General features: G+C 44.6%; 1 protein-coding gene across 3 annotated transcripts in view; it reads right to left on the reverse strand.

Moving 5' to 3' along the window:
• The window catches only part of ARHGAP24 (Rho GTPase activating protein 24), a 1758332-nt gene that overhangs the window by 20341 nt on the left and 1724819 nt on the right, over positions 1 to 13172 (reverse strand). For all 3 annotated transcript variants that reach the window (XM_078676289.1, XM_078676291.1, XM_078676290.1), the window contains one exon: positions 11264 to 12329. In XM_078676289.1, the coding sequence (XP_078532415.1) occupies positions 11264 to 12329 (1066 nt within the window). The remainder of the gene's footprint in view (positions 1 to 11263; positions 12330 to 13172) is intronic.

Consider the following 13172-nt stretch of genomic DNA (forward strand, 5'->3'; position numbering starts at 1 on the left):
CTGTCATCCTACGCCTGAGCATGGGCTAGGCATCCTCTCAAATAGACAGCCATTGCTGATCCCATATATCAGATGGCAGTGTTATACCGTGTCTTGGAGGTTGTGGTCATAATAAAAGCTCTACAGTGTGTTATAGATAATAATGCCGAATATGCCTGTGACCTGTATGTGGTGACCCCCTAGACCAACGACAGAATTCATCTGAAAGTCCCAAAGCAAGCCACAAGTGTTAAACTGAATGCAGGGCCTCCAGCTCCCTCTGTCCTTCCAATACGCTCACTTGTATTTATGGATGCCTGTATTTATCATAACAACTTCAACTATTCATGAGTGAATAAAAATTAGGCGTCACCTTATTTTTAGCAACAATGTTTATTTCTTTAGAAATAAACGCTGTTATCCACTATCAGGTCTCAATGTCTGCAGTTCCTGGTATACAATAACTATCTTCTTCCAATGGCATATCAAATAATCAAATTCAAGGTAGTATTTAGACTCTGCCTCAATGATTGCTGTACACGCCATACCTGGAAAACAACTGCTTCAGATTCAGCTGTGTTTTCTTTCATTCAAGATAGAAATTCAAACAATGTATAACGTTTTGCCAACAGTTTCTGCCCATCTCCCTCCATACATGATTTCATTTCATTTTCAGAAATAAGAGATGTAGACATATTCTGGCCAGACACAACCGATTTTCTGCACAAGATCATTGAGGAAAACTGTTCAAAAGATATGACTATCTTTTTTAATTTGTAATTTTTTGACAGTCGTATCTATAACTAAACAGCTGTCAGATCCAGTTGTTTGGTAAGACTCAGGGTGACCCAAAATGGTTTTAATTCGTATAATTTTGTATGTTTTCATTGCTCTTTTTCAGGGGGGATCCTAGGACGACTAATGTTTTACTTTCCTTAATCAAAATCTGGAGTCCTTATAAAATCAGTTGTTTTGGTACTTAATTATAATTTATTATTCATTATTTTGCCATCATTTTAACCCTAGAACAAAATTTGTAATGATAAAATGAGTCAACGCTTCAGATTTGCTCTCCTATGTGAGATATTAAAATGGTTGCCAATTCAGATCAACATATGCAGCATAAATAGAATACGGCATGATAGCAGCAATGCACTTGAATTTGTCAATTAGAAATATGAGGGAGACAATTCCCAGCAACAACTTCAACCATACAAGCTACAGCACAATAATAGTTCTCCTTTAAAGATATATGCAGGACAATTCCATAGCACTGGGGAACCTGCTCTTTAATGTGAGATACAAGTGAGTATCTGTCTGTAATATCTCAATGCGGTTTCTGTCAAGTCTTATTTACAGAAACTGATTTCCTTATTAAATTAGGCCTGATATATTGGAAATTTAAAAGATAACTTGAAACTCCAATATCTCAAAATTCAAAGGGCACATCTTCAGTGTATAGTTTCACTTGCTTTATTTCATGGCATTAGACCACAGAGCATCTTTCATTTTATTTGCAAATATGTTAATCAATGGTGGTGGTGGTGTGTTTCTAAGCAGCCTCCCCTCTGCACCAGTATCAGAAGATTGAGCATATGGCCAACACTTAACATAATCTAACTTAGATTTCATTAAGCTATCTTGTCTATAACTCCTACTGCAAGACCACCAATACGTACCCTTTAACTACAGTGTATGGTGCATGTTCTTAAGCACAGACTTAGACCAGAAGGATTCCTCATAACTGTGGTGTGGCCTGTTTGGTGACAGCAGCATGTTCTTCATCCTGTAGTCATGTTGGCAGGACTCAGGCGCCTTGTTTTTTAAAGGCATAGGCGGGGCCCGCTGGGGGCTGGTGGAAGGTGTTTGCTATCACGGTTGGATGGATTAGAGTGAGTACCTGTGTGTGTTCCTGGCACATGTGAGGTGGACTTAAGTAGCAAAATGTTTTCACTATGTTTGTCCAGGGGAACCATTTTTTGTTATTTGTTATGGTAGTTTTGGTTCTTATTGCCGCGGATGCATGGTCTGATTGTAGCGCATGGCACTGCAGGGCTGTGAGCAGCTCATAGATAGGGGACATGTATGAGAGGAGGTCTTAAAATCTTGACCTGAAGTGTCAGGGGACTGGGTACATACATCAAATGACACAGAGCTTTGTCCTTTTTGAAGCTCCATGGGTTGTCCATAGCTTGCCTACAGGAAACGCACCTAAGTGCCGCGGGTGTTGAGAGGGTGGGTAATAAATGGAAGGGGCAGGTGTTCCACGCATCCTAATCCACTTATGCTAGGGGGGTGCTCATATGGGTGGCCACGCGGATCCAATTTGCGCATACGTAAGCGGACACAGATGTCAAGGAGCGGTACGTGGTCCTGCAGGGGAGAATGGATCGGAAGCCTATCTACCTGGTTAATCTGTATGCCCCTAATGTGGACATTTTATAAGCTTCAAGAAGCAATGAGGGCAGGGCTGGAGGGTTCGATGCTGTAGTTTGGTGATTACAATTGTGTCCTGGATGGAAAGGTAGGCAGACATTCCCTTAGGGTAGAAACAATGCGACGCATGTGGAATGTGCTGTGAGAGGTAATGAGTATTTTGGGGCTTTGGGATGCCTGGAGGGGCCGCATGCCGATTGAGAAGGCCTTCACCTGGTACTCGCATGTACATAACCCATATAGAAGGCTGAATAAAATCTCATTAGCAGATGTTCAATCAGGCTATCTACAGGGGGTGACTCAGCTGGCATGATTTTTGTCAGATCACTCACTAATGTGTTGTGAGCTGGCTCCGGGGGTTTGGGGCGGAGTCAGGGTTGGGGACTCTCCCATTTGATTTTCTGACTGATGCAGTGGGCAAGGACCCATTTTCACAGGCCATGAAGGTGGTTATAGAGGTCACTGACTGTGCTGACCATCATTTTACGTAGGCAGAGACAGCAGGAGTTGCGTCAGGAGGAGATGGATTTGGAGATTTTGTAGTGGCGTGTAGTGGTGGATCAGTGTATCCAAGCTGGAGGAGCTGTGGCTGGGTAAGAGCAGTGCAGGGAAATGGGATAGGCTGGACGCATTTTCGTGCACCCAATATAGGTAGCACTTGCATTGGAAAGGGGACAAGCTTGGTATTCTCCTGGCCTGGTTGCTGCATAGGGGACGAGTGTCCCACTGGTACATCATCTGAGGGATGAGATGGGCGCACTTGCGAGCACGTAGACAGTTATAGTAGGGGTGTTTCAGAGTCACCTGGTGAGGGTGTATTGTGGTGGCATGTGTAGTGAGCTGAATAGGGTTCGGGCCTTCCTGATGCTACTGGAGGACCCTAGAGTGGGAGCGGTCATGGCAGAGGAGTTGGAAGCCGGCATTATGTTAGCAGAGCTGCGGAGGCACTCAATTTGCTTCCACAGGCCACCGGTAGGGGCTTTGGGCTTCCCACTGAATTTTATCAAGTGTCCCCAGCGGTTTCCACTCAGAAATTGCTTGAAGTGTTTTTCAAGGCTGACGAGCTAGGACAGCTTTTGCCTAGTATGAAAGAAGGGCTTATTTACAAGATGCCCAAACCAGGGGGAGTATTGTTCAGAACATGCAGATTAATTCTGATATAAGATTCTGTGTAAATTATTGGCCAATCGTCTACATCCTGCAACGTGTAGGTTGATCCCACCAGGTGATTGTGGCTTTCTGCTGGGATGGAGTACGATCTGGAATTTGCACCATTTGATGCATGTCCTGCATAAGGTGGAGGGTACTCAGGAGGACATGGGTTTGGCCTTCATGGATATTGAGAAGGCCTTTGACACTGCAGACTGGGTGTACCTCTTGGGAGTTAAGGAGGCAATGGGATTTGGCACGAGATTTCAGGCCTGGATCCACCTGTTGCACACTGGTCTGGGAGTGCGGGGCTGGGGGCTTTGTTCCGATTGGTCGGACACTGAGTGTGGGAATTTTCAGGGATGCCCTCTGTCACCATTACTGTTTGCCCTGACCATGGAGCTGTTGGCTATTCAGGTCCGGCGGGTCATGCATGATGGAGGGATATCGTTGGGATACAGCACACATGTGGTTTCCCTTTATGTCGATGATGCATTGTTCTATTTGAGGGCCTGAGGGAATCTTTACCAATTCTGCTGCTTCTTCTGGAAGACTTTATGAAGTTTCTGGCCTTAGGCTCAATAGACTGAAATCATTGTTGTTACTGTTGTGCCATTGGAGGGATGTGGAGGGGGGGGGGTTGATGCAGAGCCTTATGGATCTAGGGCTGAGTTGGAAAAAAAGACTGGTTCTGGTATCTGGGAGTGATGGTGGCAGGACCTTCTGGAGGGGCTGGTCAAAGATGGTGATCTCCCAAAGATGCTGATGGCAGGCTCAGGAGTGCGCAGGGAGGTGCCCTACATTGTGCGGTAGACTGAGGTGGTCTGCCAGAGGGTGGTAGCAATTGTGATTAGGAGGACCCCGTTGCCTGGAGAGGTGCCCTACATTGGACGGTAAACTTCAGGGGTCTGGCAAAGGGTGATTACAGTTGTGATTAGGAGGAGGACCCCGTTCCACAAGGAGCTCATGTTGTGGGTGCTAGCTCTAGTTCGTCAAGTGGAAGAGGCATGTTCCAGATATGGCATATGGGTGGTTGTCAGCTGGGAGGACTTGTATCTAGATGAGTTCTTCATATCCTTTAAGGGCATACAGCAACAATTTGGCCTGCAAGCTGGGCATATTTTGCCGTACGCACGTGTGGTGGAGATAGTCAAATAGCTTTGGGTCTCCTTTCCAACAGTGTCTCTGGAATCTGCAGTGTTGGGTGTGCTGTTGACATTGGGTGTAGGTCGCCATCTAGTTTCCCAGGTGTATAGAACGCTTCAGGCAAATAGCATGGTGAGACAGCTGACGGTAGGGCTGAGCGGGGATAAGGAATTGAGTGCACCTCTCACCGATGTGAAGTGGAATAGGATTTTCACATAATTGACAACAGTATCTATCAACGCTCGCTTCCATCTGATACACTAATTTTTTACATTCCACTTATGTGCCCCCAGTGAAATCGAGCAGGTATGATGCAGGTCAGGCTTCATCCTGCCCGAGTTGTAAGTTCAGAGAGGCAGACTATATGCACTTGGCATGGAACTGTGTGGCAATGGGGTCCTTCTGGGCGGCAGTTGGGAACAGATTGCTCAGGTTTACAGCTTTATGGTGTGATCTGACATCACAACATTGGTTGTTGGGCACTATTCCATAACCTAAGAAGCGTAAGATGTCATATCGCTTTCTGCAGTTTGTTTTGGTGCTGGCCCAGAGGCGGGCTGCGATCGCTTGGATCGGAGTGGGAGCGCCCAATGAGTGGGTTCCAAGATGTCTTGGAGTGGTCACTGGCCGAGGAAGTGCACCTCATGCGGGTGAGAAAGGATGACAAATTGTAGGCAGACTTGGAAGTTTGAGGAGAGCTGAGCAAACACTTAATAGGGAATGAGGGGAGTGAGTCGTATGACAGCCACTCTGAAAGTGAGAGCAAGAGGCCTCTATCAGATGGGGGAGGGTGGGTGTAAGTTGTATGGGGTGAGGACAAGGGGCCTCGGTTTCAAGCTGAGTAAGGCAGGATTTCATTGTATGATACATTGCATGTATCAAGCCGTACACCTGTAATGCACCAAAGGTTCACATGTTTAACTGATTTATAATGGACCAAGTACATGGTTGTTTGTCCTGTGTTGGGAGAGAATAAAAAGGAATATGTTACTTCCCCTGTATGCATCTGTTTGTGGTATGTAGGGCTGTAGATGCATATGCTCTACATACTCCAGCCATCTAGTGTTGGGTCCAGAGTTGTGCAAGTTGCTTTTCTTCGAAGAAGTTTTTTCAAGTCACAAGGTTGATTGAGTCCTCCTCTTGGTGATGTTAAACATGGACATCAACTCCATTATTAGATTGTTTTCTCGCAGGCAGGTGAGAAAAGAGTGTAAATCATGTGTAAGTAATGCAATGACCATGCTAAATGTAAATGTGTAATGTAACTGCAATGGTCACAGGTGTCCGGTGTGGAAGAAGCGTGCATTTGAATCTACAGCACTACATGCACCAAACTGATGCTTACAGGGTAAGTAACATATTCCGTTTGATGGCATGTGTGACTGTACATACACATGCTCTGCATAGACTGTAAAGCAGTCCCTCCTCAGAAGTGGCAGCTAGCCTGTGGATGCTGCTGGAGTTTGAAAAGGGGTATATAGCACTGCCTGTCCTAAACTTGTGTGTTGGCATGCTAGAATATTCACACAGTAGTGGTTGATGAAGGTGTGTGGTGTGGGCCATGTAGCTGCCTTACAAATTTCAGTTATGGAGATGTTTCCAAGAAATGCCATGGCGGCTCCCTTTGTGCTCTGGGACAAACCAGGAAAGGACTTTTGGCTTTAAGGTAGCAAGTTTGAATACATCTGACTATCCATCTGGCTGCATCTGATTTGGATATGGGGTTGCCTTTATGAGGTGGTGAAAAGGCAACAGAGAGGTGTTTATATTTTCAAAAACATTTTTGGTCTATCTATGTAGAACATGAGTGCTCTTTTGACATCTAGTGCATGAAGAGCTCTTTCCTCAAGTGAATCCGGTTATGGGAACAAATTGGCGACTCAATGGATTGTTTGAGGTGAAGTTGAGAGGCTACTTTAGGTAGGAATTTAGGGTTGGTGCGAAGAACCACTTTTTCTTTATACCTTTGAAAGAAGGGTTCTTCTAAGGTTAAAGTCTGGAGCTCACTAACACACCTCTGTGAGGTAATGGCTGCTAATAATGCCACTTTCCATGAAAGAATTTGAAGGAGGCATGAGTACATGGGCTCAAATGGGTCTGGTGAGATCGATGTTAAGGTTCCAGGAGGGTGCTGGAGGAACTCTTGGTGAAATAAATTGCTTGAGTCTTTTCATGAAGGCTTTGATGACTGGAATTTTGAAAAGTGATAGATGCTGTCTAATTTGGAGATAAGCAGTGATTGCATTGAGGTGTAACCGAATGGAAGTGTACAATAAATTTGCCTTTTGTAACTGAAGCAGGTAGCAGATAATGTCTTGCACCGTGACTTTCAGAGGATACATTTGTTAGGATGGACATTAGTAAACAAATTGTTTCAATTTTCCTGCATAACAGGCTCTAGTGGTGGGTCTGTGTGCTTCTTTGCAAATATCCATACATTCTGGTGGTAAGTCAAGGTAGTGAAACTCTAAGACCTCAGGAGCCAAATTACTAGGTTGAGAGTTTTTGGGTCTGGGTGTCTGATTTTGAGTGAGAAGGTCCAGCCTGTTGGGGAGCTTTTCGTGTGGCAGTACAGCAAGGTCTAGGAGTGTTGTGAGCCAAGGTTGACACCCTCATGTGGGGCTACCAGGATTATTGTAAGAGAGGTTTTCCTGAGCTTCTGAACTGGGAAGGGATGAAGTGAGAGAGGAGGAAATGCGTAGGCAAATATCCCTGACCAATTCATCTATAGTGCATTGCCCTTGGATAGTGGGTGTGGGTATCTGGAGGCGAGGTTTAGGCATTTGGGGCCTCATTTATGAGAAATTATGCATCGCTGCGTGAAAGCAGCAGTGCGTCACTTCTCAGTGCGCACTCCTTGCGACATACCTGATGCGTCATATTTAATGTATGACGCATCATGTCGCAAGGAGTTACAGATACGTCAGCGCAAAGTGAGGCATTGCTGGAGTGTGTCACAAAAATGACGCAACTCCAGCAATGTGTCCTTCTCATGGGGCATGCCCCATGTGAAAGGGCCTGCATTAGTCTTACATCTGCTGTGAGGCACTTGTAAGTGAGTACCCCATCCCATCTGTGATGCATCCATGGTGAGAGTAATGTGGGGAACAGGATCTATAAAAGGCTGCCCTTGTTCATGTTCCACCATTGCAGAGAACGGTGAGTGTAACAGTCTATCAACACTAGATCCTCCAATTGACCTTGTGACTGACACTAGCTATGGCGAGCTAGACCTTGTTGCAGGGGACGCATATGTAACCTTGCATGGGAAACTATAGCAATGCATGATGCCATCATTTCTCGCAGACGTATAGCCGTCCTCACGTTGACTGTCTGAATTATTTGGAACTCGGGCAAGGTTGCCTGAAAGTTCTGAATTTGAGCGAGGTTGGGGTAGGCTATTCCTATGCATGTGTCCAGGATTGCTCCAAAGTAAGGTTGAACCTGTAGAGTTTGAAGGCTGGGTGTGTTGTTGGCCCTGCTGATGTGTACTGGCTTTGATAAGCCAATCTGCTAAGTAGGGGAATACATGAACATTTTGTTTTCACAGAAGTGCTGCGACTTCCACCAGGAATTTTGTGAACACTAGATGTGCTGTAGTCACCCCGAATGGAGGAACTTTGAACTGATAGTGTTTGCTTGCTATCACAAATCTTAAGTATTTGTGGTTAGCAGGGTGCATTGGTTTGTGGAAGTAAACGTCCTTTAGGTTCAATAATGCCATAAAGTCGCACTGTTGAAGAATCGGAATAACATCCTGTGAGGGGATCATAAAGAACTGTACTAATAGGATGTACTTGTTTGGAGGCTGAGATCTAAGATTAGTCTTAGAGACCCGTACTTTTGGGGATTGGGAAGTATAGGGAGTATACCCCTGAGGGGGGGTGCGCAATAAAAAAAGAAGAAAAAAACACTTCCCTTGCAGCCGAGTCCCGTGTCTCTGCTCCTGCTATCCTTGTCAGACTCGATGAACAAGAAGCACAGCCAGGCTTCCCTGACCAATCACAATGCTGCAATGCAGTGTTGTGATTGGTTTGAGCATCCTGGTTCAATGCTCCTCCACGGAATAGGGCCTGAGCATGTTCTCCATGCAGGCTGTTATGCATGTCTCATCATGGAACATTGGCAGATACTGTGTGTCCCGGTAGGTAGAAGCAAATATGTCAAATAGGAAATCTTGGTTGAGGGGTTCCTTGTGGAGCTCTACGTTATAGAAAGCTGCCACTCTCGCAATGACCTCCTGGTAGAAGGCTGCATCCTCAGGAGGGGAAGGACGAGCTGGGTACAGGTTGGGATCACTTGGTGTAGTAGGATCTGTGTAATGCATATCCCAAGGATATGCCTTACACAGCCCTCCTAACCCACCAGTGTCCGACTGTGGTGGTCACCGAGGTGAAGTGTCCAGAGTATAGTGTTGTGGTGACAATGTCTGAGGAGAATGAGGGAGGGATGGAGGTGGTGATGAAGGTGGTGGAGGGGGAGGCGGTGTAGGATGTGGTTGATAGGTAGGGCTAGTGGCCTTGTCTTTTGCTTTCTTCCTGGGAGGAAGGGGAACATGAAGTCCCTCCTCAAATGTCAATTTACTCTTTGGATTTGGATTTTTCGCTAGGGAATGTTGATCTTTTCCTTAATAGATTCAACAGGAGACGTGGAAGTCGATGATATTCCCATGTCTTTTTTCGGCTCCGAATTGTGAGGCGTCAGGTCAAGTCGGTACCGAAGCAAGCTCTCAGTCTGAAGAGGTCGACCCCGAAGGCTTGGCCTTGGTAGTAATCTTCGGTGCTGGGCCCGAGGGCAGGGAGTGTGAAACAGTTTTTCAGATTTGACTATGGCCAGAAGGAAGTGGTGGTCCGGTGACCTCTAATAGTTGGAGTGATGGAGCTGAACCTTTTTTGGTCGGCATGGATCGAAGAATAGGGGCCACACTACTCCCATGCTGGGTGGTTGGGACTTCCTACATACCCATGTCTACCTCAATGTGTGACCTGGAGCTATCTTAGATCGAGAAGGTCTCTTCTCCCTCGATCTATTCTCTTTGCCAAAGATGTCTGGAATGTCATCTGTGGCCTTCTGTGACGTTTCAAGATGACAAGCTCTCTGGTCCGGCAGGATTTTTTTGGACCCAAATGTCTTACACATGGTGCAGTCGACTTCCTTGTGGGTGGGTGAATGTCAAAGATTGCAACAAGGTGTTGATCCGTGTGCTGGTATTTTGTATGGTAACATGGACAGAATCTAAACAGTGTGCTTTCCAACACCAGTAACACATCTTTGAAGGGGCGGGTAATCCGTCAAAGGTAGGCCCGAAAGGGTGGCGCCCTAAAGGGCCCTTGGATAAACGAATTCAAATCAACATGTTTTCCAAAAGAAAGCCAATGTTAAAAGTGTGAATGAGAAACACTACTGTCGAAGACAGTAAAGAACTGAAGAATCGGAACAAATGGAGTTGAAGCACAGAGCAAAGTCACACACGCCTGAACCAGAGAGAAAACAATATAACAATGGAGTTGATGCCCATGTGCAATATCACTGAGAGGAAGAGTTACTTGACCTTGTGACTGGATAGACTTCTTCAAAGAAAAACAACTTCCACATCTCCAGACCCAACACTAGATGGCAGGAGTATGCATAAAATGTGAATCTACAGCCACACATGAAATCGAACATAAAGGTCTAAAACAAATGTAGATAGAAATGAACGTGGTTATACTTTGTAGCATTCTTTTATTCAAGTTTTTCTGTGAGGCCCATTGATTCAAACTATAGTTATATTTATAGGACTACAGATGAAGCATAATTTACCAGATCATCCTGGTTGTATGTCAGAATATCGATTGGAGAAATACTGTCTGGCATAAGTATTGTGTTCTGAATGTCATTTGCCAAAACTATTCTCAGATTGTGTGTAGATTTTCTGCAATAAATTCAATGGGATGATATTCAATTACAATACGGGAGCATACTGCGATATTTTCAGGAAAAGTAATCTCTGTGATTGTCACCAATCATTAATTATACAAATATAAAAGACATATTAGTGGAAATATCAGAGTGGAAAGCTGTGCCGAAAAAAAGAAAAAAAAACTTAAGGCACAAGGAAATGGAGGTGGGACGTCACAGAACTACTGGTCAGATACAGTGAATTGACTGAGGCACTCCCCTACACCCAACCACTGATCAGCGTGATGTTCCATACAAATAGATAATCTAAACTTTCCTTTTCAGTAGACACTAATTCAGGGATTACAGCTCTCTGCCTTACTCGCTCGACACTTTTTCTGTAAGCCTAACTGAGAGTGAATTAGAGCACAACGAATGGGGGGCTTCTTCAGGCCTTGGTCAATACACAAAGCTATGTGGCTACAGAACAGTAGACTGAGAAATGTGGTGTAAACAAGCAATGATTTCCTTTTACAGATATTACAAAAAAAACACTCAATAGATGACCATGTAGAAATCAATTTTCCCCTAAGGTATTCACAAAGCTAGGGATTCTATAAAGAGAATGAAGCATGTTTCTCATATATTCTAGTGTTACAGATAGGTTACTTACTTCTTTACCCTTGTCTCATATTCCGACTTCTGCTTTGACATTTCCTGCTTCAGACTTGCAACAAGACTGTGCAGGGCACTGTGATTACTGCTGGTGCTTGGAATAAATGTTTCACTGTTATCACTACTACTAGTGGCTCGGCTGCTACGACCCCCGGCGCTTCTTCGCTCAAATTTGCTTTCAAAGTCTCCAGGTTGGGACAGTTCTTCAATAGGTGGGCCGTCTAATACAGGGTCTTCAAAATTACTCCCATAAATATCCTGCTCAGGGCAGGTTGTTGTAGAGGAGCGACAGGAGTTGGAATTTTCAGGGAGGGATATTTCACAAGAGGAGGTGGACCAGGTGGCACTGTCTACACTCTGCTTATCATCAGAGTTCGCCATGGAAAATTGTTGGTGCACATTATCATAAGTAGACAATCTATGTTGCTGCTGGGCAGAGTCACTCCCAGAGTCCTTTGGTTTGTTGTCTCGTAACGTGACGTAACCATTAGGCAGCCAGCATGCATTTCGGCTGTTCAGTGTATCTGTGCTGGAGATGCCCATTCGCACCACTCCATTGGGCATGCTGTGCGTTCCCATTTTGGTACCTGGCCCCTTGATGGAGGCCGTTCTCCGGGCTGGCAAGCTTCCATTAAGAACAGGCTGGTTTTTATCGTGGCCCTCAACAGAGCTGCTGAAGGATCCATTGGTAACTATGCCACTACCTTTGTTAAACGCTGGATTCTTTTTCACCAGAAGTGGAGGACTCCTTGAAACATCTGGTTTGTGAACACTGTTTCTGGGGCTGTTTGATTTACTCCCAGCAAGGGTTGCGGTCGGGGACCCATTGTCACTGGTGCTTCTTGGGGGAGAGTCTGATGTTTCCCATGAGCAGCGCCTCACAGCTGTTTCCTTTGTGTTATTGTTTTCTTTGTTCTGAAGCTGACCAATAATTTTCTTCTGTATGTCATTGTTGTTGTTGCACATCTCCTGTCCAGTCTGAAGCTGCACCTCAGTGTCTTTGGGAAATAGCCGCTCATGCTCACTTATCATTACCGACATTAACTGCTGGACAACAACAGTACCTAAAACAAGAGAATAAAGAGAGTTCAATTACTAAGACACCATTCAATTTGCTCAAGACAATATTGTGTAGCAAGAACTCATAAGCTGGAGAAGGCGCCATAAACAAACTCCTTTACCTGTGCACAGGTGGAAGGATTTGTACATAGCTGCCACCTGTAAACATTTTGTTTTCTGATATTGTCTCAGGTAGTAAAAGTACTTAAGGCATAAAATGATTACAAAATTACAAAACCAGAGGTACTGGTCCACGATTATTACATTTTAGATGAAACTCCAAAATCAAAGCTTAGTAATGGTAACAAAAAACACAACTAGTAGATAACCGTCAGCTGCTGCAAAGGTAGGGCATGGAAAGTCAGACATTTGCTCCCATATGATTATTACTACATTTGGACAACATGTTTTGGTTTGTATGTTATGCCCACAGATCCCTGTGGTGATCAAGGACATCTATGGCTCTCACAGGTTCAATTGTGTACCCTAGGGCATAGAATTTACATGTGCAAATGTTTCCCCAGGTGAAAAGCTCTGCTTGCATAAAGGTGACACTAATGTACTTTTTAATATTTAAACAACTTTTATTTTACGAGAAAAAAAAATAAAGAATCTATTTTCAATAAACCTCTATTTAAATGTGGTATTCCCTACATACTCCAACGATGTAAACACACTTACTCCCACTCTTGACAGGAGTGAACTATGGGTCTTTCAATGGATCAAAATTACCTCAAATTGATGCATGAATAATGACAGACAAAAAAGTGTATAAGTGTTCATCTACTTCTGCAGGTAGACCTATCCAGCAAAGTTCATACACAATTACATAATAGGACTCTTAATGA

Source organism: Lissotriton helveticus, chromosome 2_1 (genome assembly GCF_964261635.1).
Source record: "Lissotriton helveticus chromosome 2_1, aLisHel1.1, whole genome shotgun sequence".
NCBI lineage: Eukaryota > Metazoa > Chordata > Amphibia > Caudata > Salamandridae > Lissotriton > Lissotriton helveticus.